The sequence below is a fragment of the Sander lucioperca genome, chromosome 12 (genome assembly GCF_008315115.2).
Source record: "Sander lucioperca isolate FBNREF2018 chromosome 12, SLUC_FBN_1.2, whole genome shotgun sequence".
In the NCBI taxonomy this organism is placed as follows: Eukaryota; Metazoa; Chordata; class Actinopteri; order Perciformes; family Percidae; genus Sander; species Sander lucioperca.
The window spans coordinates 35652305-35678543 of record NC_050184.1 but is presented as its reverse complement, the minus strand read 5'-3'; the positions used below and the strand labels follow the sequence as shown (position 1 = coordinate 35678543).

Genomic DNA, 26239 nt, shown 5'->3' with positions numbered 1-26239 from the left:
ATTATGGGCGCTCCATTGAGCTCCCTGATCCATGGTAAGGGTCTCAGTTCACATCAAACAAACTCTTGGATGCCCGAAGCTGATGAAGAGTTTGTGAGTATGAAACTGGCTCTGCAGTCTTCCCCGACGCTGGGACTGCCAGATCCCTAAAAACTGTTTGTGCAGACCGTTGACAAGCACAAGAGCTGCGTGACCTCTGTGTTGCTGCAACACCACGGCGACAAACTCCGTCCGGTTGCAAATTTCTCTGCTAAACTCGATTCTGTCGCTGAGGAAGCATTAAATACATCCTGTTCCACATTCTGTGTTACACATTTTGTGGGAACAAAATGGAAAAACTCTATTTATCTGTGGCCAGGTACCTTAGATATTACTACTCTGCTAGACTGCCAAATGTCACTCTAACAGATGAACTGTTGTTAACCCTGATTTCATTTTTTGACATTTCTTCTCCCAGAGACTCTAGCACTGGCCTGAACCGTGTGGGCTTCTCTGTTGTACCTGATTCTGATGCTATCTGATTTGGACCTCTGCCATCTCATCTCTCGGCACAAGCAGTAGAGCTCATGTGTAAAAGGGGGTGCAAATAAACACTCCGAAAAACAATTGAGGGAAAAACAGTTGTTTCATAATGATGATAAAATGATTTTTTATTTTTAATAGAGCAGTCAGGCATGTGTCATGTCAAAACAGACAGCTAGTGTAGTAGCCAAAGCCCTACTCACTGAAATAATTCCAAAATGGAGAATTCCAACCAAAATCTCAAGTATAGTGGTTTGCATTCAAAATGCAACATGCCTACCCCTGACAAGAGCTCTGCCTATTGTACTGAGGGTTATGAAAATGTGCACGCGCAAGCAACTTAATCTGTCATCTTTTGAGATTTTGTTTACAGCACCTCCACACATTGGACTTGGGCGAGGAGGACACCCACCAGACACACCATTGTGTGAGGACCAACTGGTAATGTATTGTATCTCACTGCAAAAAAGGCACCAATTCCTGATGACATCTATTAACCACAATGAGAGCAGCAGAGACACTCAGTGAGGTGAATGGTAACCTCTCACTGTAGACATGACTTACAGAGCAGCAAGGCCCCACACACACACACCCAGAGATAAGAGAAAAAACAGGAGTTGTGCATGTGGAATTTAGGTTCAGCAATGATTTTGAGGTACAGTGTTTGACATAAATGATATAATGTGATATGTTCCCATATCAGGTAACAAATTGAATAAATATTTACATGTAGAAGTAGGTTTGCTCTATAGGCCTAAAAACTTGAATTCATAATGATTTTTAGAAATACCAGACAGCAATTAGTATTACTTTGTGATACAAACCAAACCCAAAAATATAATAAACAACATATTTTTGTTTAATTTGTCTTAGGGTATTGGTTATATTGAAACCAATACAGGTTGATATGAGATTTCATCCTAAAAGCAGTTCATTTAATATTGTACTCTAGTGAGTTTTTCAGTAAAGCTGCACTAAAGACTTGATTGTATTTTGAGTTGCTATATCACAAATTGTTTAAAACTAAATTATTAATTGATTTTGATGATTTCTTTTTCTTTAAAAAAAAAAAAAAGAATTATTATTATTTATTGAACTTTTTGTTGCTTTTACACAGGTTTTTGCTGTGTAACACAGGACAGTGTTAATGGCTAAACCATTAAACAGATTATTTATATATGCTGCTTATTGAGTCATGAGTTTTTCATGACTCAAATAGGAGGGATATAGTAGCAATAATAAATAAAGTGTTCACATCATTTTGATTTTAAAACTACTCTAAAGAAAATTTAGTAATTTAGTAATCTAAGGCGTAAAAGAGAACAGTTTCCTTGTCCTTGTGTTTCCTTTTCAGCACAATTTGTATGGATTTTATAGAGTTAAATCAGCATAGAAGGGAAAGAAATGCTGTTTTACAATTATTGATATTGACTAAAATGAGTAGAAGTTTTTCCAAGTGATAATATTGATAAAAGAACAAATAATGCTTTTTGGAGTTCTGTTTTGTGCCACACAGAGCCTCGTGTGTGTCAGTCGGGTCCATCTCACCCCCCCACCAGCAGATGGACTGAGAGAAGGAGGGGGGGAAGCGAGAGACCGTCCTGATCTGACACGTCTGACGCATTGAGAAGTTAACTTGCACACAGACTCACATTCTGAAAATACACACACTATTAGGAGGAGATAATTAGAAGTACTTATTTTTACTTTTAAGATAAGTATTCAGTTGGTGTGTCAGGAAATGTTTAAAGTACATTTCCCTGTTCAAATTTGAACTGGATTGATGAAAAGTTGATAAAAATAACTTTGGCTTAGGTAAAGCCTGTTCCATTCAAAAACTTCCTAGAAACCTGGTTTGAAAAGGGGAATACCTTAATTTGTATTTTTCTAGTCTTTTTCAGTCGCTGCATCTTTTCTGGTGAACTGTGGAAGTTGTTTGAGGTTTAGTGCTGAGATGGTTTGAAACCATGATGATTAAAACCATGTATCAACAACTTTAACACAGAGATTATGATTAAGACTAACATCTAAATGAAAATGTTTAATGTTGATGTGAATGCATTATGAGTAATGTACTGAGACAATGGTATGCACATATTCATTTAATATTTACTCATATTTATATGTTTACATGAAAAGTAAGATATAATATAAGTTAAAGATAAATCTTATAAACAGTAAAAGATAATACTTTTATACTATAAAGATAATAATATATAATATACTAATATACTTTTGTATATAAAAGGGATAACAATTCAGACAGGAAAAGCTTAGAGGAAACAAGAGCTTTAGAGAGATAGAGAAGTCCACTGTGTGACAGTCTATGAGAGACTGGCTCAGGTTACCAGCAGGCCTTTCCAGAGAGGAGGAGTCGGCCACAAGACCTTCTGTCTCTGAGCTTTCAGCACACCAACATAAAAAAACTTGAATTGACTCAAATGCATCTTAGGAAAAAGTTTAGAAAAACCAAGAGGTTGCCTTCCAGGTCAGTTCCTGCTGGTACCAGAGAGCTAAATGTACTTTTGAATTAGGATAATGGGTTTCCTATTGATGGATTGTATAGGAGTTAAATTTAACAGTCACTTTCACTCAGAAGTTAATTATAGTTGTCCTACTTCTTGCCTTTATCTGAGGGATATTTAAATGATAGTTTTTTTTATTAATGGAGAAAATATGCTTTTTTCCAAAATGCCAAAAGCTGATGAAAATTGTGAACATACAAAAGTGAAGTGCAAAAGATCTAAAATGCTGTTGATTAGAAGTTTTAAAAAATAAAGCTGAGAAAGACTATATATATATATATATATTTTTGTGATTGAAATGTTGAGCTACTGTAACTAGGGAATTTCCCCAGTGGGGGCTAAATAAAATATTTCTTATATCATATAGGTGATAAACAAAAAGTTGATTTTTTGATTTCAAAGACAAATTATGTAATTTGTAGGAATAACTAATCTGGATTTCAAAGACAAAAGAGTCAGTAGCAGCGTTTAGTCAAATGCTTACAGATGCTATTGTGATCTGACATATTTGGGTTAGGAAGAACTAGGATTTTTGTACATAAAACATATGTGTATGAAATATAATGTTTTATTGTCATCAAACTGCCCGACAAATATATAGGCCTACAAGTCCAGCTGAATGATTTACTAATGACTAATTTAATCAATTAGTAGATTGACAGAAAACTGCTTTGATCATTTCCAGGTTTCAAAATGTGAGGACTTTTCTATATTGTTGCTTTTTAATACCTTAAGTACATATCTTTATGATACCTTTCTTACTTAGGTAATATCCTTAATGAAATATTGCTGGTAACAGAAAATGTTTACAGTTTGGAATCAGTACTTACTTTGTCCACTATAACTATCTGTATGAACCTTGTTGAATTGACTAACCCTAAAGTAACAACATTTTTTTTGAATCAATGATGACATTGATCAGACTTTGGAAAGCAGTGTGTTTGAATGCAAAATGGAGAAAAGGACTACACACACACACACACACACACACACACACACACACACACACACACACACACACACACACACACACACACACACACACACACACACACACACACACACACACACACACACACACACACACACACACACACACACACACACACACACACACACACATGAAACAGTGGTAAAGACTTGTTTCCTACGGTTTGTCAAGTGCTAGAGGACGAACCTCTGACAACACGAAGAAACATGGAAGAAGCTATAAGAATATATATTCCCATTCATAACAGTAATTTTGTTTATTGTGATTATTTTGTAATCAAAAGGGTGGAGTTGTAGTGGAAAAAATTATGTTTAAGCATGATTCTTTATATTTTTGTCTTATTTCTGTTTTAATTTGTCTCACAATGATGAAGGTTTTTTTCTTCTCTTATTCTCACATATTGAAAGTAAGAGTCACCATGTCTGGGAACGTAATATGTACGCTGAACAGATAGGGACTACAAGGTCACCCTAAACTATCTGTTATTTCTGCCTGGATAGTCGAGACTTCTCACATAGTTGAGATAAACGGGATGTCTAAACTTTGGGGTAGAAAGTGGTACAGAGGGGAAGAAGTGAGGTGGCTCCTGAATGTGTGACTATGTTTGATTGTAAGAAATGTGTGAGTCATGTTTAGAAAGAGGGGCATGCTCTTTTTTATCTCACTGGAGATGCATATATACTGTGTGCTTTTTGTTATTCGTTGAAGGGACCTTTCACACCAGAGCTGCGTGTCTTTTGTGAACCGTGTGCTTCCTGCATTTGTAAATGTAAATAAATACTCAAAGACCAAACTTTGGTTTAATCCTCAAATCGTCCTTATTTGTTTCATCTGGTGTTTTTAATACGCACTCCTGCTGCTAACAAGAAAAACTTCCATTACACACTTTTAAACAATGGGCGAGCCAAAGTGCCATCCACGCTACAAGGAAACATCAAACCAGCCAGTGAAACTGTGAGACTTTTACATTTGGTATTTATGGTATTACTGGCAGGCGATGTGGAGATTAACCCTGGCCCTCATTTCACGAATATTAACTTCCAGGCTAATTTAGCCTCACAACAGGCCCAGTTGGCACATTCTTACTGGCTAACGCAGCCGCGGCCGACGTGGCCTGTAGCAGCGACTATCCATCAGCAGTGGTCATTTCCTACATGGCCCTGGGCTCCTGTGGCCAACATTGGTTGGTTAAGTCCTATCATCACCACAGTGTTTCCAGCAGCAAGTGTGCTGCCTTTGGCAACTTACCCCACCCAGCTGACATGGCGAGCTGCAGCGTTCCATCCTACAGAGCCGCTGGGCCGAGGGCTCATGTCACAGAGCCGGGTCTCCAGTAGCTGCCCTTCTGCAACAACTACAGAAACAGCTATGCAACAGCGGGAGCCTAGGGAATACCTCTCTCCACCACCCCTGACCAACATTACAACAGCGGGGCAGCGCCTAGCTGCCATCAGCGAGACAGAGGCATCCAGCGCGTCAGCTACAATATTGAGCTGTGGGCTGGTGATACGGCAGCGGGGGGCTGAGGGCCGTCTGCCGTTGCCCAATACTGTTTTTGTCTACGTGCCGCTACCCTCGGTCCGAGTCGCTCCATGCCCAGCTGGCGTTGGCCGGACTGCAGGCCTCTCTGCAGATCGGAGCCGGGAACCAGTGATGCAGCAGGAGGTCACCACCATAACGCCCGGTACAAAAGAACAGTTTTCACACATTAGTACATGTAAGATTCGTAACCCAGTATTCAGTAAACATAAACGAATCAAATTATTCAGGACACTTAATCAGGCTAGGACTGTTTGGGATCCAGTATGTAAAAAGGGGGGTTTGTTTGGGGGTCATTTAAATGTTCGTAGTTTGGTGCCAAAACGTGAACAGATTGAACATTTGTTATGTAATTCTAACATTGATTTTATGGGTTTATCTGAAACGTGGCTCACCAGCTCCTCATCCGAAGCTGCTGTGTCACTACCAGAATATACAACTTTTAGGAAAGATAGGGGTCAGGGGAGGGGTGGGGGGGTTCTCATGTATGTTAAGAATAATTTGAAATGCAATCCGATTAAATGGCCCAGTAACATCACACTAGAATGCATTGGTGTAAACATCTCTCTTTCGAGAGAGATGTCTCTGACAGTTATCTGCATCTATCGCAAACCTACTGCTAATCTGGATTTCTATGACCAGCTCAAAGCACTCCTTATGTTATGTAATCACAAAAAAGAAATCCTCCTCTTTGGGGATTTTAACGTCAATTGGGATAATAAAAAAGACAGAAAAACCCTCAAGCATTTAACTGATTATTTCAACCTCACTCAGCTAATAGAACAACCAACCAGAATCACACACCGCACTCACTCTAGAATTGACTTAGTGGTTACCAATAAACCGGAAAGAATCACAAACACCCACAACCTGTTAACAGGTATCTCAGACCATAATGCAATTTTTTTCTCTAGGAAGATTAAATGTTGCCATACTTCAATTAACCGCACGATCAATATGACAATCCCCAAGAACCAATTACAAAACGTGGATAGAGCTTTGAAAGATATTGACTGGATTGGCCTCATGGATTGCAGAGATGCTGATGCTGGCAGTGATTTATTTCTCTCAAAAGTTAAAGAGGTTATCCTCTCTTTTTCCAGGAGGGGGCGCCATGGGAGAAAGAGGTCCAACTCTCTCCCCTGGCTTAACTCTGCCTGCTTAAAGTTAATGAAGCATAGGGATCAGTTACTTAGAAAATCTATTAAGTCTGGACTTAACATAGACAGACTTAACTTCACAGGAGCTAGAAATAAAGTGACGTCTGAATTACGCAAGGCCAAAGCAAACTTTTTTATTCAAATTATTGAAAACGCTAGAGGTAACAGTAAAAAAATATGGCAGAATATAAATAAATTGACAGGGAAACAACCCAAGCAAGAAACTAAAGGCATTGAATTAAAAATGAACAATCAGCTGGTCAGAAACCCTGTTGTCCTGGCACAAGAGTTTAACTTCTTCTTCATTAAATCAGTAGAAGATTTAGTGAAACAATTTGTATCTTCTGAGGGTCCTGATCAACACGTTCCTATTCTTTCTGAAAATGTGCAGTCTAAATTTTACATTCGAGAAATCAGAGAACTAGAAGTTATTGATATCATTAGGACTCTGAACAATTCCAAAGCCAAGGATATTTATGGGCTCGATACTAGATTTATAAAATCAAATAAGGAGGCGTTAGCACATCCAATCATGCATTTGGTTAATTTGTCTATCAAAAATTCAGTTGTCCCTAAGGCGTGGAAATTGGCCTCAGTTACCCCAGTATTCAAAGCTGGGGATAAATCTGACATAAATAATTACAGACCAATTAGCATTCTACCTATAATTTCTAAAGTCATTGAAAAATGGGTTACTAAACAAATTATTGAATTCCTTAGCAATAGCCAAACACCTTTACATCCTATGCAGTTTGGATTTCGGCCGCGACATTCAACCGAGACTGCATTGACTATGCTTATGGAAAAAATCAAATGTTACTTAGATAAAAATGGATGTGTTGGTGCCGTATTCCTAGATTTAAAAAGAGCTTTTGATACCGTCAATCACAACGTCCTGCTATCTAAATTGTCCCATTTAGATTTTTCGGTTCAAGCTATTAATTGGTTTCATTCGTACCTGTCTCATAGAGAGCAATGTACTGTGGTGGGCGGGGTTAGTTCTGCTTATATGGGTTGTCCAGTAGGAGTCCCTCAAGGGTCCATACTGGGGCCCATTTTATTTTTATTATATATTAATGATTTACCTAAATACTGTTTACATGTTGATGTCCAGCTTTACGCCGACGATGCTGTAATTTTTACAAAAGCAAAAAATCCTGAGGAGGCAGCACGCGTCCTTTCAACAGCTCTTACACATATACAAACATGGCTCAATAGATCTTGTCTTATTTTAAATGCAAAAAAGACTGTTTATATTTGTCGAAGCAACCTTATACTATTACACCATCTCGATCGGGGGTGTTTTTAGGCACAGAGGAGTTGGAAGTTGTTAATGAGTTTAAATATTTGGGGGTGATTATAGACTCCAAACTCTCTTTTAAAAATCATGTTAAAATGATATCCAAAAGAATTAAATTCAATCTTTTTAATTTTAAGCAAATTAGAAGATCTCTGTCAGATGCAGCTGCTCTGATGTTCCTTCACTCGATGATATTTTCACACATGAACTATTGCATCACCAGCTGGTCTATGACGGGTTCTACTATCCTAAAACCAATTGAGCTTTTGTATAAAAAGGCACTCAAAACTCTAGATAAAAAACCTTATTCTTATCATCATTGCAAGATCTTAGAAAAATACAACTTATTAAGTTTTGATAATTTCTGTAAATTTTCCTCAATATGCTTAATTTATAAAGTACTACATGGCTTGGGGCCACCACCACTTCAAGAGTTTATTAAATACAGACAGACTCGGATTACTAGAGCTGTTGTAAACAAGGACTGTGAGGTTCCTTTTAAAAAAACCTCTTTTAGCCATAATGCACTATCTATTAAAGGTAGTGCATTATGGAACACACTACCCCGAACTATAAGGGAATGTCCCACTCTGGCCACCTTTAAGAGCCAGGTAAAGGTGTGGCTCAGAGCTAATCAAACGTGCAATCACCTCTGACTGCATGCTGTACCGTATCAGCCCAGTAGAGCGTATTGGTGAATCGTGTCTCCGTTTTAACACTTACTAATGAATTGTTTAGTTTTCTTTCTGTTTTAACATCTATTAATGTGTTATCCTGTTTTTCTTCTTTTTTGTCCTGCTTTACCTAGTTTGATATAGCAAATGTTGCTGCTGTGTATTTATTGTTCTTTTTATTGTAATGGACTACAGATGGAAATTAGCCTTTGGGCTATAATCTGGCACTTTTTACGTGTACTTCTGTATATGTTCATCAAATGTGCATTGTCCTGAAATAATAAACTAAACTAAACTAAACTAAACACTTTTTATGACATACTACGTAAGGGATACTGTAGAGCGAGTGGGTCATTAATATTGCAAATTGATTTTTCATTTAATTTTGTTTTAATTCGCAAAAATGACCTGCTCGCTCTACATTATCTCGGTTTCTTACCAAAGAAATCAATAATGTGATACAAAATATGAATTTAATAATAATTATATTAAAAATGTTTATCAGAACTGCAACTATGGCAACAGTCTGTTATTCAGAACGCTGCAATTGACCAATCAGAATCAAGTATTCAACAAAGCTGTGTAATCTATCATATATCTATGACATATGATTGTTTATGACATGCTATGGCATTCTTTAACATACAAAACTATTATATTTGATGACATACTATATTATGAAATGTTTCTGACATTTTTGATGATATACTATACATTTTAAGTTCAGTTTAGTCCAATCAGCCTGCTGCCAATTTACATCTGGATCCGAGGATATCATGGAACGTGTTTCTTTGTCATGGTTGTTGATATGTCTTCATCTTTTGTGCTGATTTTAGACTGATAATAAAGTTGTATTCTTTCTGACATAGTACTACACTGCCAACAGCTGCTTGGAGATGAGTGGATGAAAATATTTATAAAAAGTATTTTGTAAAAGATGAAGACCCTATACTGTTTAAACTGCCAATTCATGCATGAGTTCATTTTCTTAATTAAAAAAAAAAAAAAAAAAAAAAAAAAAAAAAAAATATATATATATATATATATATATATATATATATATATATATATATATATATGCATAAAAATAAATAAATATATATATATATATTTTCCTTCACTTTAAACCTCGAACACTCTTTACACTTAGGGACCGTTCGGTATTTATGGAATGGACCACCGGAGGAAAATAGGGGAGGGTCATGTCTTTTTATTCTTTGTTGAGGGGAGAGTCACCCAACATTTTTTAGTCTAGGAGGGGGGGTCACCCAACTTTTGTATTCATGAAAAAAGCAACATTTCAAAGAGGCTTGTTTGGTGCATATTTTTTTATGTAGCTGTAGTCTCTGCCCTCCTTCGCTACCAGGTGGGTCTGACCCATGAGTTTGCTGGGGGGCAGAGGGAGCACTGCTCCCCTGGTGGCTGAAACGGGTAATTGCATTGTTTAAAAAATGAGTGGAATAATTAATGTGTTGTCAAATTAATGAAGATGTTTTCTTAATTTGCTTGTGTTTTGTCTATTTGTGTGTGTTTCATTAAGTTGCAGTGCGTTTGCCCCTGTCGGCCACCGTAAGATTGCCAAAGAAAAACCACTACCCTAGAAAGAAACTGAAAAAAACGAATTGTTCGTCGGATTCTCAAACTTCCGAAGGTCATCTGAATGCGCCTCGTTGAGGTGTTGAGCTGTAAAATGCATAAAATTCTACAGCTTTTCAGCTACGCGTAGGCAGCTGCACAGCCATGTACAGCCACGTGATGAAAATTCATCCAAACTGACTGATTCCAGCACCAAAACACAGCGCAGCCTAGTGGTGAACAGTGGTAGAAGAAGTATTCAGATCCTTTACTTAAGTAAAAGTACTATACTACACTCTGTTACAGTACAAGTCCTGCATTGAAAATGTGACTTCATTAAAAGTATATAAGTATCATCAGGAAAATGTATTTTAAGTATTAAAAGTAAAAGTACTCAATGCAAAACTAGTAACTAAAGTTGTTACATTCCACCACTGGTGTTACCTTTGTTAAAAAAAGTAACTAATTCTTTGTGTGAATAATTTACAGCTAAAATAATTTTCTTCCTGTATTGTATATATATGTGTTCCCTCTGGGAAATGGGAAAATATGGAAATATGTTTTTTTTTCTTTTTCTTTTTCTTTTTTTTTTTTTTATAAATTAACGTTTATGCCATTATAACTGTGTTATGCTGCTCATAAGACATTTAGGAGAGATTCCTACTTCTGGCCATGGTTGTGCTTGTTAATATGAGACTTGCAGATAGAGTGAAAAATGATCTCACAGTGAGTAATAATGTGACAAGAGCAAAAAAACACTCAAAAATGGCTTGGGTTTCAGAGGGTTAAACTCCGGTGGATTTGTGAGGACTATGGTTAACTGCTCCTCAGATCTCTGCAGGGTAAATCCAGACAGCTAGCTAGACTATCTGATCCTCTGCAGCAATGCCAGACAATATATTTTGTAATGTGAAGTCTATCAGCCTATTTGCAGTGACCTGTACTGTTGCTAAACCAAAATCAGCCTTCTGCCAATTCAGATCTGGATCCAAGGATATCATGGAACGTGTCTCTTTGTCATGGCTGTTGATATGTTTTCATCTTTTGTGCTATATGTGTAATTGTTTAACTTTGTGTGTGCCTTTCCTTTTTTTTTTCCAGAGCAGCTGCTTGGGAACGCAAAGTGAATTTCAGTGTAGACTGATAATAAAGTTGTATTGTTTCTGACATCGTACTACACTGCCAACAGCTGCTTGGAGATGAATGGATGAAAAATATTTATAAAAAGTATTTTATTTATATATATATATATATATATATATATATATATATATATATATATATATATATATATATAGATTACTGGTTTTGTTCTGATTCATTCAGTTATTTTCCTTCACTTTAAACCTCGAACACTCTTTACACTTAAGAGGAGCAAAAAAAATCCACCTCATAGTAGTTAGTTTCCTCGAGTCCTCTTCAGTGTGCAAGGAAACAAAGAAAAGTTCAGTTCTTACGATTTTTTTAATGTTGACTCACCTTTTTCGTCACATCAGCATCATTTCAGCATGTGCTGCTTCATGTAAACCGTTCACAGGGTTTTATCTCCAAAGTCTATTTATTTTTTTATTGAACTGAATATCTATATTTGTCTCTGTTCACACGTTCAGTGTGATGACTTCCTCCTAAAAACAACAGAAGTTTGAGGCACGAGAAGTTATCTCAAACTGACCTGGTTCCTGTTTCTTAAGAAGGCAGCACGCTTCTCAGAAACATAGTTAGTTTAAAACCACATTTAAAGAACGTGACTACACCCTTCTCTGTATTCTGCCACTGCAAAAACGTTTCCTCTGCTGTACAATGAAGTTGTTACCCAGTCAAGTTAAAGTCTGAAGATACAGTTTCATGAACACAAAGCTAAAATCCTACCACAGTTTTAACTTACTTTCTTCTGAGAACTGGCTTCAGTGGAAAATGTAAACTGTAGACACTTCTACAGGAGGAGATGTGCTCTGACTGTCCTCTCTGATCTCCTCATTCACTCGGTTGGCCTGCAAGAAGAGAACAGGGCTCTTGTATTAATATCAGCTGGTTGCTACTGACACTAATGATGCTGAGATGTCCAGATGAACCCAAACTCATCTCTGTGACATTAGAGTACTCAGTTTCCAGATGAGGTTCTGAAAAACATGCAGTTCAGAGGATTAGTCACAGCTCAAACATACGTTGTAAAGTGTGTTGTATTGGAGTTTCTCTGAGTTTTAGATGTTCAGGTGCTTCTGTTATGTGTGTGTGTTTCCTGTAGTCTCACCGTTGGGTTTCCTGGCCCTCTTCCTGTAGAAAATCAGAGCAGCCACTGATAATACGATGACCAAGACGACCAGAGGGAGACGCACATACAGCACCAGCCCTGTGGTTGTTTCAGCAGAAGAAGTTTTTTTACACTTCTCTGGAATATGATGGTATACGTTACTACTGTTAATTAAAGAACATCTTCTGGCTCCGACATACACACTCACAGAACAACATCAGCAACAGGAGCCCTGATGTCCAAACCAACAATAAATTCTTTTTTTATAGATGCACTTTGCAGCCTGCACATACAACTGATTATCAACTCTAAATACACAACCATCTTCCACAGGGTAGCTTTATTAGAATTAAGAAAAGAGACAAAACTCAGACAATAAATAAAAAAGAGCTGTGGACACCATGGCGGGTGCAACAAGTATTATTAGGCTACATAAACTAAATGTACCTGGAGCTTCAGGTGCAGCTGGTGTTGTGTGTTTCTGTCGAGGCTGCTTGCTGGCTTCAGGGGAGGCTGATGAAGGTGTGGAGCTTAAACTCTGTGATGTCATCAGTGTGGAGGCCGATGGGACTGATGGTGAAGAAGGTCTGAGAGGAGAGGTTGGAGCTGTGAAACATTAAAAACACAATGAAACAGTCAGATAGTGATTGTAGAGATCCAAAGAAGTGGTGATGATCAGATGCTCCCTGCAGAGAACTCTGTGCTAACATCCATGTGTTTTAATCACACAGCTAAATGCAGAAGGTCATCAATGGGTTTGGTGCAACAAGATTCCAATCAGCTGCAGTGTGGGACTGTCTGAGTTTATCACATATTTTACACATCAACTGTTAAAGGAGCATTTATCAGAGTTCTCAATGATGAAAATATGCAGCTCTTAATACAACTGTTAGACTAAACATGTTGAGTTATTAGAAACACCAGCAGCTGTCAGTGAACAGTTAATAACATGACTCTCAGTAGAAACTCACCATCTGTAACTCGGATCTCAAACTCCTGGTATGATGGTGAGAATGGGAAAGATCTGACCAAACCACATCTGTACCGTCCTGAGTCAGAATGAGTCAGGTTTGTGATGCTCACATACAGAACTGTACCAGATAGAAGAAAACTTCCTTCTATATATCTGATGCTGTATCTGCCTCTCTGGGCTGTGTCCTCTTCTGTCTCAATGAGAATGTCTCCATCTTTACATTCATCCTTACAGAAGATCCTCCTTTTTCCAGATAAAGTGAAGGAGCATCTAACTGTGATGTTTCCTCCTTCAGTTCCTGTACCCTCGATGATTTCTGCATTGATGAGACCAATGTTTCCATCCTGCAGTGCTGTTGAAAAGAATAACAATCAATAGTTACTAGCTGTACTTCCTGTAAGATGTTGCAGTCTGATTTGTTTCACATTTCCATAAATCATACATAGATCCCCACAGTCATACTGGGAGCTGCCCAGTTCAACCAGTCTGTGACTGAGGGGTAACAGTTTAAAACAACAGAGATCTGGATTCTTTCAGATTTCAAGCATTAAAATAATCTCACAGTCTGACTCTGATTTAATGTTCCCCAGAGAATAAAAACAACTCAAAAAGCAATGAAGTGATTCAATCAACAACACATGGAAACATTACTGTGTTCAGACAGAATGGGAGGTCAGTTTTAGAGGCAGCACGATTACATACAAAGTTAAAGTTTGAGTTTATCCTGGGCTTTATGAATCTGCCTCAAAACACATCAGACACAGTCAGAAGGACAGAAAGTTTGTTTGTTTGTTTGTTTGTTTGTTTGTAGCAAATCAACACAAACTATCAAACCGGTACGAATAATACATATGATGATAAGCATAAACATTATTGAGTGAGAGTTATGTTAATGAAAAGAAATTCTTTATGCCGATTGATTTTGATTGATCATAACTTGTCTGATTGTTTTCAAAAGATTGATTTTCTTCTCAACTATCTGCAGCTGTAGTCAGATAGCAGCTCCACTCGGGGCAGATGGAGCTACAGAGTTCAAACAAACACACCTTTTTGTTTTATCTGTTGTCATTTTATTTTCCTCTGTGAAACACTGAAACTTAACTAAACCGGGGTGAGAACCGTCAATGTTCACATCTCCACCAGACATATTGGAATTACTGAACAAACTGGAGTTGTAGGCAGAGGTTTAAATATGTCTCCAACCAGACTACACTAGAGTGGAAAACATTCTTCAACACACCAATATATAAAATCAGACTGTCCCATAATAATCATGGGGGAGAGGGGTCAGGAAACGAGGAGGGGTATATGTTCATTTCTGCTTGGGGAGTGTAGTCTATATTATTTAGGAGAACAGAGGAGGGTGTCTTATCTTTTACTCACCCCATGATTACATGTCATTTATTCTGGCTAAAATATATTGAGGTGCTGATGGACTTGAGCACCTCAATATATGTATATATACAGACGTGCTCAAATTTGTTGGTACCCCTCAACAAAAAATGAAGAATGCTCAATTTTCTCTGAAATAACTTGAAACTGACAAAAGTAATTGGCATCCACCATTGTTTATTACATATTTAATAGAAATCAGACTTTGCTTTTGATTTTTTATTCAACATAATATTGTAAATAACAAAACAAATGAAAATGGCATGGACAAAAATGATGGGACTGCTAACCTAATATTGTGTTGCACAACCTTTAGAGGCAATCACTGCAATCAAACGTTTTCTGTAGCTCTCAATGAGACTTCTGCACCTGTTAACAGGTAGTTTGGCCCACTCTTCCTGAGCAAACTGCTCCAGCTGTCTCAGGTTTGATGGGTGCCTTCTCCAGACTGCAAGTTTCAGCTCTTTCCATAGATGTTCGATAGGATTCAGATCAGGACTCATAGAAGGCCACTTCAGAATAGTCCAATGTTTTGTTCTTATCCATTCTTGGGTGCTTTTAGCTGTGTCTTTTGGGTCATTATCCTGTTGGAGGACCCATGACCTGCGACTGAGACCGAGCTTTCTGACACTGGGCAGTACGTTTCGCTCCAGAATGCCTTGATAGTCTTGAGATTTCATTGTGCCCTGCACCGATTCAAGGCACCCTGTGCCAGGCGCAGCAAAGCAGCCCCAAATCATAACCGAGCCTCCTCCATGTTTCACTGTAGGTATGGTGTTCTTTTCTTTGAAAGCTTCATTTTTTCGTCTGTGAACATAGAGCTGATGTGACTTGCCAAAAAGCTCCAGTTTTGACTCATCTGTCCAAAGGACATTCTCCCAGAAGGATTGTGGCTTGTCAATATGCATTTTAGCAAATTCCAGTCTGGCTTTTTTATGTTTTTCTTTCAAAAGTGGAGTCCTCCTGGGTCTTCTTCCATGGAGCCCACTTTCACTCAAAAAGCGACGGATGGTGCGATCAGAAACTGACGTACCTTCACTTTGGAGTTCAGCTTGCATCTCTTTGGCAGTTATCCTTGGTTCTTTTTCTACCATTTGCACTATCCTTCTGTTCAATCTGGGGTCGATTTTCCTCTTGCGGCCGCGCCCAGGGAGGGTGGCTACAGATCCATGGACCTTAAACTTCTTAATAATATTTGCAACTGTTGTCACAGGAACATCAAGCTGCTTGGAGATGGTCTTGTAGCCTTTACCTTTACCATGCTTGTCTATTATTTTCTTTCTGATCTCCTCAGACAACTCTCTCCTTTGCTTTCTCTGGTCCATGTTCAGTGTGGTGCACACAATGATACCAAACAGCACAGTGACTACTTTTCTCCATTTAAATAGGCTGAATGACTGATTACAAGATTGGAGACATGTGTGATACTAATTAAAGAAACTAATTAGTTTGAAATATCACTATGATCCAGTTATTTATTATCTTTTCTAAGGGGTACCAACAAATGTGTCCAGGCCATTTTAGAATATCTTTGTAGAATAAGCAATAATTCATCTCTTTTCACAGCTTCTTTGCTTTATTCTATGACATACCAAAGGCATGCAAGTATACATGATAAAATAGCTTTCAATTTCATCACTTTTCAGGAGGAATGAAGCATTATTTCAATGAGCTGTAAGGGTACCAACAAATTTGAGCACGTCTGTATATATATATATATATTACATGTGTGTGTGTGTGTGTGTGTGTGTGTGTGTGTGTGTGTGTGTGTGTGTGTGAGGTTTTGGTGTGCATGTTTATTGTTGCACTTCTTCTTTTGGAGCTGGTTCAAATAAAATCATTTAAAATCATTATTTTCTCTCTACCGCTCTAAAAAGGTGAACACTATTATATAACTACTGTTGGGACCGTCGAGGAGGTTAAACATAATCTTTTTCAAGCAAAGGGTTTTCAGTCAACATGTGACTCAAAGACAAAAGACCCAGAGACCATGTGGTCTTTCAGACAAAGGATCTCGGCCTACGGTAAAGTCCACATCCCTTGCTCCAAACTCCTAAATGAAGGAAAGGAGCTAAGAAGAGTAAAATGGCGTCAGGGAGGGGCCTGCAAGGTTTGACACCTTCAGCTTCACTTTGACTCTACCATTGGTTCAGAGGTACCATAAAACCAGCATGGAGCCAGGTCTGGTGGCCTGAACTATAAAACTCCATGTCACCCCCCACTTCTGGTCTTTTGCCTTGTGACTTTGGTCACTACAGCATGACACACAGAAACAAATGCTTTCCACCTCAACTCCAGTTGACGACAGGTCAGCACGACAAGTTTGTGCTAAAACTTCCATTTTTGAAACAAAGTGGATTTAATTTCGGTGCTGGGAGCACCGTCTATCCTCTGAAACCACTCGCCAGTGTTTTCATTTCTGCAGGAGAAGGAAACAACGTTTTTCTTCTCAAGTCGACTCTAGCTCCCTTCCTTCTGCTCTTTTTGGAAGGAAAGCTTCCTCTGATCTGCTGACGAGCAGACACGGACCCCCGTTTCTTTTGTGGAAACCTACGGACAAACGGACTGAACACACAGTAAGAAGGCTTACGTCTGGGCAGAGATAAATAGTGTGTTTTATTAATGAGTAATTTGCTATTGCTGCTACTTTGTGTTACCATTAATGTGATCTGATTAATACAGCGCTACTGCTGTGCATGTAATGTATTAATCTAGGATTGTGACCGCTGAGTCAAATCTATTCTGTGAATGTACTCTGATCACGGTGCATTGTTGATATGTTGTGTTGAATATGTAGCTAGCTTGTTCAGGCTGTAAATGCTACTTTCTGCTTCTCCCACTGCTGAGGAGTTTTAGGTACTGTTAGATCCAAGTATATATATATATATATCTTTCTTTCCTAATTCTCTAACCTTTCTCTCACACACACATATATGAACACATAGCTAGTTACACACACGCGCTAAGGTGAACAGCTGGCCAAACAGCGAGTCACATAAACTGCAGAGCGTGCACCGCTCCACAGTTCTGCGCTCCGGTGTCTCTCTCTTGTCAACCACACGTGTGCAGACACGTTAGCTTTGCAGCTAGCCTATTGTTGGTAGCACATAGCTTAGCCTGAATGAGCTAACGGCTAATCTTGGGCCTAGCCTAGCAATATCGCCCTCTTGGGGTTATACAGTTTTGTACAGCTCAGAGGAGTAGCCATTTTTGTAGTCTTTGGCTAGACTACACCTGGTCAACCCCCCCTAATCTTTCACACCCACACACACACACACACACACACACACACACACACAGAGAGGATCTCTCCACATGCTGTTTTGTTTTTGCTTTGTTTTGTTGTACTTAAAAGAAATGTATATTGGTTTTAATTGATTAAAGGATTATTGATTGGCCATTGATAATTTTGAAGTTAATAAATTCTACTATACTTTAATTAGCAGTTGTTTGTGATTATTTGTATACTTATTGTATTAATTGCTGGTTAAACACAGGTCAGTGCTCGGATTTCACCCTTCCACTGACAAATGAGACTATTCCACAGTTCAATATTGACCCCTGAAGTTTCAGGGTGGTGCCCCGTTTTGATTGTTTGTTGATTTGATAAAGTTATTAATAACCATATTCATAACTTTATTGATATTGATAAACATCTTTGATAATATGCCAATAATTGAATCTGTACCCCTACGAGTACCCAACAACTACTAAACAGTCTAAACAATATAAATCTACTCTAAAACTACATGTGCAGGAGATTAAGAGTTGACTGCAGATTGTCAGGCTAATTTGAGTAGATAACTTTTAAAGAACTACATTTTAAAGAGACTCATACCAACTCTGAACATCCTGTTTGACCACAAACCAACATGTTGTTAGACTGAGACAAGAGGTGATGAAACACAGTCCACCAATAACAAACTGTTTCCCTTCTGCTGCAAAGTTGAACTAACCCACTGTAGATAAAAAAATAATAAATAAAAATGACATAATTAAGAGACAGTAGAAGCTGAGTTTACTCACTGAGGAAGAAGAAGCAGATCAGAGACTGACAGACGTTCATGTTGGAGGATCTGATGGTTTAACGCTGCCTCTCTTTCTTCTTCACTGGTAAACCAGGAACTGTTCACTTCTCTAAATGATGGAGTTCCTCCTCCAAACACATCACACCCTCCTCTACTCTCCTCCGTTCTTTATTCTTTATTAAGTGTTTTCTTTAATCTGCGAGTTTATGTCTGATTTTACATTAAAACTAGACTTGCTTGTATCTTTAACTGGGAAGTCATATTTTTTTCAATCATTGTATGACTATATATATATATATATCTTGTTAACACATTTTTGAGTCTTATATTGAGTCTTTTATGTTTATTCTTTATTTTTATCTACCAGTTTAACCAGCTTCAAATGATCAACTTTTTTTCAGAAATCCGTTTAGGCATTGTGTTTTAATAGAAAAAACCTAAATGGCGGCTGATTTTTTTCATTTTTTTATTTTCATTTTTCTGTAGAAAACTGATACTTTATGCAACATGAAGAATATGATTTATTATTATTTAAAAAGTTGTTACAGTTTTGTGTCTATAGAAAGTATGCAGTAACAATTGGTACAGTGTAATCCTTCTTTCATAACTCTTTAAATTATATGAGAGCTTAAAGCTGCAGGGGGTAGAAAGAAAAGAAAAAATGCCAGAATTTGAAGTAGAGTGAGACCTCTTCCTGCAGCTCTCTGTCTCCCCTCTCTGTCACCTGGGCAATGCATGCAACAGAACAGCCAATGGGAACTCTCTCTCTCTCTCTCTCTCTGAAATGACCTGTGATTGGCCAAAGTCTCCCGTCACAGGCTAGATTTTCTAGAGGAGGTGCAGAAGTCTAGTTTTCTGTCAGAGCACTTGAATTACAATATGCTGAAAGATGATTGGAATATTGGAATGGATATATGGAATGTTTGCCCAATAATGCCCAAAAATTACTGCCTATCACAGCTTCAAAGTTCTGCATAATTAGGGTGTGGCTGCGTTGAGTGACAGGTGGGTGACCTTACAGGTGGCTAGCTGCTTCTTGTCTGCTAGAGCCAAGAGATTAGATTATCTTAATTATTGTATAATGTGATTTAGTTCAACCTTTTGAATTGCAAAGATTATTATTATTTTAATGAGTCGTGCTGACGCAACAATAATGGTTACTGCCAGAAAACTACCAATATTCAAATCATACAAAGTTTATAAATAAGTAAATTACCATTGACTATTTGGTATCAGAAGATCAGGAACTTATAACTGTACAGGCCATTGTTCTCATGATGACTGGATTCAGCACCTAAACACATCCACTATAGTTTGAAAAATACAGAATAAATACAATATATAATAATATAATATATAACTGCTATAAGAACAGATACATTTGTGCAAAAACAATAAACACATAGAGCTAATAAAAAACATTTCATCTTCACATAATGTGAGCTGTAACTGACATAGTTTTCAGATTTCTTTGAGTGAATGTGACTCATTCAAATCACTTTGTGTCCCCTGTTGGCTCCTGAGAGAGTAAATGTGGCGCTGACAGTGTTGAAGCTACAGCTGATGTAAAGTAACAGTAGAGTACAGAGGAGGTGAAGCGTCTTGGGCGTGGCTGCCGGCCGAGCTGGCTTCTACCCGAGGAACAGAGTAGACCACGTTATCTGCGTCACCACAGGGGGCGCTGTGCAGCGAGGCAGCTGTACCGTTGGGAACATCCAGCTCAGAGTAGGTGAGGTCACTCCGGTCGTCTTCAGTCTGCAAGAAAACACAAAGCTCAAACTTTATCTCCTGACTTTACTCGCCTGTTTCTTCACAAGAGCATCATTTCAGCGTGAGCTGCTTCATGTAAACTGTTCACAGGGTTTTATCTCTGAATCTATTGTTTACCATAAATATCTGTATCAGTGCCACACCTTTTCCTCCCTCTCTCTGTTCACACTTCCTCTTCCTCAATGGCTTTAGATACAGTACAGTATAATCACAAACTGGCCTGGTTCCTGTTCCTCAATAGGTTGCTTTTCTCTCTCGATGAACAAAATAGACAGATGGAAGTCCTCCAACTATATTGATTTATCGTAACATTCTCTGAGTAAATAACTGGATTTCCTTTTAATTTTGAAAACATTAAGTTCATTTAAAACCGTCCACAATCTTCTCTCTATTCTGACACTACAAAAAAACAAAGTCCTTTGCTGTACAATAACACTTTCATTTGTCTCAGGCCACGTCTCAAAGCCTGCATCCAAACATGAAAAGGCAAATGAACATTATTACATGACTTATGATCACCAAAGATAGGTAGGTGCTAGGGATAGAGAAACAGCTGTGTAAATAAAAACTAGTACCTATCACCTGCAGCCTGAAGGTGTTTACTAAAACCTAAAACCCTACCAGACTTTTGACTTACTTTCTTCTGAGAAGTGGGTGCAGTGACTAAGCTGTACTCCTCTGTGGTTTCCACTCCATCTGGTTTGGTGTATTTGGCGTAAGTGTAAACTGTAGACACTTCTACAGGAGGAGATGTGCTCTGTCTGTCCTCTCTGATCTCCTCATACACTCTGTTGGCCTGCAGGAAGAGAACAGGGCTTTGTATTAATATCAGCTGGTTTCTCAAACACTAATGATGCTGAGATGTCCAGATGAACCCAAACTCACCTTTGTGACATTAGAGTACTCAGTTTCCAGAGGAGGTTCTGAAAGACATGCAATTCGGAGAATTAGAATAAAGAGATGACAGATGTTAGTGCATGTGAGTCCCTCCCTTTGAGACTGTTGGCCCTCCCCTTGGTATTAAAGAGATTTAAATGTGTTTCATGCTTTCTGTGGTCTGGACGGTGTGGACTGTCCCCAGGGACCTCTGGTCATTCATACTGATTGCGGTTAAAGCGTCTCCAAGAATGGACCTCCTCTCTTCTGTCTCACTCTGTTGTTGTAGATTAGTCTAATCTTTGGAAACATCTCCTGAACCGGAGTATAAGCACTTCGAGGGACTGTAGCCAATCATTGCAGTGCAGTCTAGGAGACCCCGTCTACGTTGTTACAAAAGACCCTTCTGTCGCCCAGGCCGCAGTGCGCAATATGAACATCCACAATGCCCAATGTGTGTGTGTGTGTGTGTGTGTGTGTGTGTGTGTGTGTGTGTGTGTGTGTGTGTGTGTGTGTGTGTGTGTGTGTGTGTGTGTGTTTCCTGTAGTCTCACCTTTGGGTTTCCTGGCTCTCATCCTGCAGAAAATCAGCAAAGCTACTGATAACATGATGAAGAAGACGACCAGAGTCAGACCCACATACAGCAGAGTACTTGTGTGTTTCTGTCGAGGCTGCTTACTGGCTTCAGGGGAGGCTGATGAAGGTGTGGAGCTTAAACTCTGTGATGTCATCAGTGTGGAGGCTGATGAAGGTGTGGAGCTTAAACTCTGTGATGTCATCAGTGTGGAGGCTGTTGGGACTGATGGTGAAGAAGGTCTGAGAGGAGAGGTTGGAGCTGTGAAACATTAAAAACACAATGAAACAGTCAGATAGTGATTGTAGAGATCCAAAGAAGTGGTGATGATCAGATGCTCCCTGCAGAGAACTCTGTGCTAACATCCATGTGTTTTAATCACACAGCTAAATGCAGAAGGTCATCAATGGGTTTGGTGCAACAAGATTCCAATCAGCTGCAGTGTGGGACCGTCTGAGTTTATCACATATTTTACACATCAACTGTTAAAGGAGCATTTATCAGAGTTCTCAATGATGAAAATATGCAGCTCTTAATACAACTGTTAGACTAAACATGTTGAGTTATTAGAAACATCAGCAGCTGTCAGTGAACAGTTAATAACATGACTCTCAGTAGAAACTCACCATCTGTAACTCGGATCTCAATCTCCTGGTATGATGATGGGAAGAAAGATCTGTCCAAACCACATCTGTACCGTCCTGAGTCAGAATGAGTTAGGTTTCTGATGCTCACATACAGAACTGTCTCAAACAATGGAAAAATTCCTCCATCATATCTGATGCTGTATCTGCCTCTCTGAGCTGTGTCCTCTTCTGTCTCAATGAGAATTTCTCCTTCTTTACATTCATCCTTACAGAAGATCCTCCTCTTTCCAGAGAAAGTGAAGGAGCATCTAACTGTGATGTTTCCTCCTTCAGTTCCTGTACTCTTGATGATTTCTGCATTGATGAGACCAATGTTTCCATCCTGCAGTGCTGTTGAAAAGAATAACAATCAATAGTTACTATCTGTACTTCCTGTAAGATGTTGCAGTCTGATTTGTTTCACATTTCCATAAATCATACATAGATCCCCACAGTCATACTGGGCGCTGCCCAGTTCAACCAGTCTGTGACTGAGGGGTAACAGTTTAAAACAACAGAGATCTGGATTCTTTCAGATTTCAAGCATTAAAATAATCTCACAGTCTGAATCTGATTTTATGTTCCCCAGAGAATAAAAACAACTCAAAAAGCAATGAAGAGATTCAGTCAACAATAATGAAACATGGAAACATTACTGTGTTTAGACAGAATGGGAGGTCAGTTCTAGAGGCAGCACGGGTTACAAGTTTGTTGAGCCTCACAGAAAATCAATGAGTGTCATCTCATCTCATTATTAAAAGAAAACATAAAGTCAGAGCCTTTACTGGTGAGTTGATCACCTTCCTTCCTCTTTCCTCCCTTCCTTTCTCTCTGTGAACCTCTATGTTTAGATCTGTAGTTTCCTGTGATGTGAAGCTACAACAAACTGTAGTCATGGTGAAACAGCAGAACTATTTCCTCTGTTACTGTCATAATACAACATTAATAACTGCAGGGCATTGGGTTGCTTAGAAAGCAAGTACAGCAGAACAACAGGCACAGGTCAAACGTGAATTAGATTAATAAAAAATAAAAAGGGAACTAATACCCAGCAGTATGTAAAGTATTTAAATTGAGCTCCACCTTTTCCCAGCTGCAATATTAACGTGATGAACACATAAATGCATCAATTATAATATTATAATCTGCATTATTATGAAATTGGCCATTCTGCATAGTGAGAACTTTCACAGGAAACACGGTGGCTCAGAGGTTAGCAGTTCTTCCTCACAGCAAGAAGGTTCTTGGTTCGAATCCAGGTTGTTCCGTGTGTGTGGAGTTTGCATATTTTCCCTGTGTTTGCATGGGTTTTGTCTGGGTTCTCCAGTTTCTTCCCACCATAAAGACATGCATACTAGGACTACAGTTAAACATTACACTGGTGCACTTACAGAAATGTTGATTAATGTGCATTGTCCTAATCAAAATAAAATTACAAACTTCTGGTACCTTAAGTACATTTTGATGGTAATACTATTTTTTTTCACTCTGTATTTCTACTGTTATTCAGAGTAAAAGGTCTAAGTATGACTGTCACCACTCATCACATCCTGTTTAACCATAGAAACCAACATGGTTTTGGGTTAACAAAAGATGTGTTGTGACAGAGTCCACTCATGAGAAACTGTTTCCCTTCTGCTGCAAAGATGAAGTGAGCGACTGTAGATAAAGAAAGAAGATAAAGAAACAGAATGCAGTAAAAAGTGACAGAATGATAGAACCAGAAGCTGAGTTTACTCACTGAGGAAGAAGAAGCAGATCAGAGACTGACAGACGTTCATGTTGGAGGATCTGATGGTTTAACGCTGCCTCTCTTTCTTCTTCACTGGTAAACCAGGAACTGTTCACTTCTCTAAATGATGGAGTCCCTCCTCCAAACACCCACCCCCTCCCCCCCTCTACTCTCCTCCCTTCTTTAAGTCTTTCTGGTTCCTGGTTGGAACTTAAAGAGGCATTAATGTCATATTTCTGTCTACACTGCTAAAACGCACAGAGATTCCTCGATTTATAGTTAAATATTTCTGTCTACACCAAAAAAAATCTCCATCTTTTTAAATATGTTTTGTTATTTTGTAATTTTTCTGCAAGTTTAACCTATTTCCAAAAAAATCTACTCGTTTCAAGATGTTTTTAAAGTGGACCTATTGTATAGCATTTTCAGTTCATTCTTGTATTTTGTGGTTCACTAGAACATGTTTGCATGCTTTAATGATCAAAAAACACTTTATTTTTCTCATAATGCCAATGCTGCTCCTGTATTCCCCCTCTGTCTGACATGCTCTGTAGGAGTGCCTGTCTCTTTAAGCCCCTCCCTCCTGAAAAAGCCCAGTCTGCTCTGATTGGTCAGTAGTCCATGAGTCCCGTACCTCTAATGTTGCTTCTTGTTTCCATATGTGGATGTTGATCACACTGGTATGAGAGTCCTCCTTATAGCAGTTGGGGAGCCGCACGCACTTCCTAAACGAGTACGGGGCCTTGTCGATAGACGAGCGCCTGTTTTTCGCAGAATTCGAGTCGAGTCTCAGATACCTGGACCCCGAGGAGTTCCACCTCCTCTTACCATAGCATCACCGAGGTCGCAGAGTCCACACAATCCTGCGCCCTCCGGGTAGGACAGCAGCACGTAGTTGAGAGAGACCTTCTCCATCTCGTCGAGCAAAGGTCTGTACTCTTCTATGCCCTCACAGGCGCACAGTTCTACCGGCAGATACCAGAGCATCCTCAGACTGAGTTTCAACTTGGCTGAGGAAGCCCTGAGGTAAACGGCTATCTTACCCACAGCGCTCGCCAGCTTCCTGAGACGCGGGTCGCTCTCCAACTCGGTCCCTTTCACTTTTGCAATTCTAAGCAGAGACTCAACTATCACTAAGATCAGACTCGTACTCAAGGCCTCAGAGACCTTGCGCTTGACAGAGCGCTCCGCGTGGGTAGCATATCTCTCGTTGCACTTCCGACAACACTTGAGGTCCACGTCCAGGTTCAGTCTGCTGACAGGCCTTCCGGGTAGAAACACCTCGTTGTAGCACAGAGAACGCCTGGCATCTCGGTTCGCAACAATAGTGCTCAGGTGTCCTCTGGATGTTACGGCGTACCGGTGCACCGTCTTACCCGTAGCAGGGTCTACGGGGTCTTCCATTAGCAGCACGGGGTTGACAGAGCCCCACATTTCACGTGACGGTAGCTCGCGCAAGGGCTCACGGGTGCGCGTTAGACAATACTTGACCAAGTCGTTGAAGTTCAGATCGCGGCCCGTGTGCACACTAGAGATGTAAGGGAAAGCCCTCGGTCCATCGGTCAGGGTCCCCGCGAGGTTGTTGAACGTGTTCACGGTGACCATTTCTTCCCTGGGACAAGGGGGCACAAGACATCTCGGTTGCCTGGTGCTCAGCTCAGCCAGTGCGGATTGACTTTCCGAATCGTCCACATCGTCGACATTGTGTGGCGTCTCATCGTGACGAGTCGA

The 26239-nt window shown here is 39.2% G+C and overlaps 2 protein-coding genes and 1 long non-coding RNA gene across 3 annotated transcripts; 1 reads left to right on the top strand and 2 right to left on the bottom strand.

Moving 5' to 3' along the window:
• The first annotated feature begins 673 nt into the window (after positions 1–673).
• LOC116035374 lies at positions 674–9649 on the top strand. The gene is made up of 3 exons (XR_004101342.2): positions 674–973; positions 2477–2479; positions 9636–9649. It is a non-coding gene; the product is annotated as an uncharacterized LOC116035374 (long non-coding RNA).
• Positions 9650–11852: 2203 nt separating this feature from the next.
• LOC116035371 (CMRF35-like molecule 1) lies at positions 11853–19046 on the bottom strand. Its single transcript, XM_031278410.2, has 6 exons — positions 18929–19046; positions 13509–13862; positions 12985–13143; positions 12538–12636; positions 12369–12406; positions 11853–12277 (listed from the first exon to the last, which is right to left on the bottom strand). Exons 1-6 carry the CDS (start codon positions 18966–18968, stop codon positions 12191–12193), a joined length of 777 nt encoding a protein of 258 aa, XP_031134270.1. The 5' UTR covers positions 18969–19046; the 3' UTR covers positions 11853–12190.
• Positions 19047–19264: 218 nt separating this feature from the next.
• Positions 19265–24667, bottom strand: LOC116035372 (CMRF35-like molecule 9). The gene is made up of 7 exons (XM_031278411.2): positions 24518–24667; positions 22777–23127; positions 22130–22411; positions 21586–21623; positions 21338–21496; positions 20186–20685; positions 19265–19962 (listed from the first exon to the last, which is right to left on the bottom strand). Exons 1-6 carry the CDS (start codon positions 24555–24557, stop codon positions 20485–20487), a joined length of 1071 nt encoding a protein of 356 aa, XP_031134271.2. The 5' UTR covers positions 24558–24667; the 3' UTR covers positions 19265–19962; positions 20186–20484.
• Between the last annotated feature and the right edge of the window lie 1572 nt (positions 24668–26239).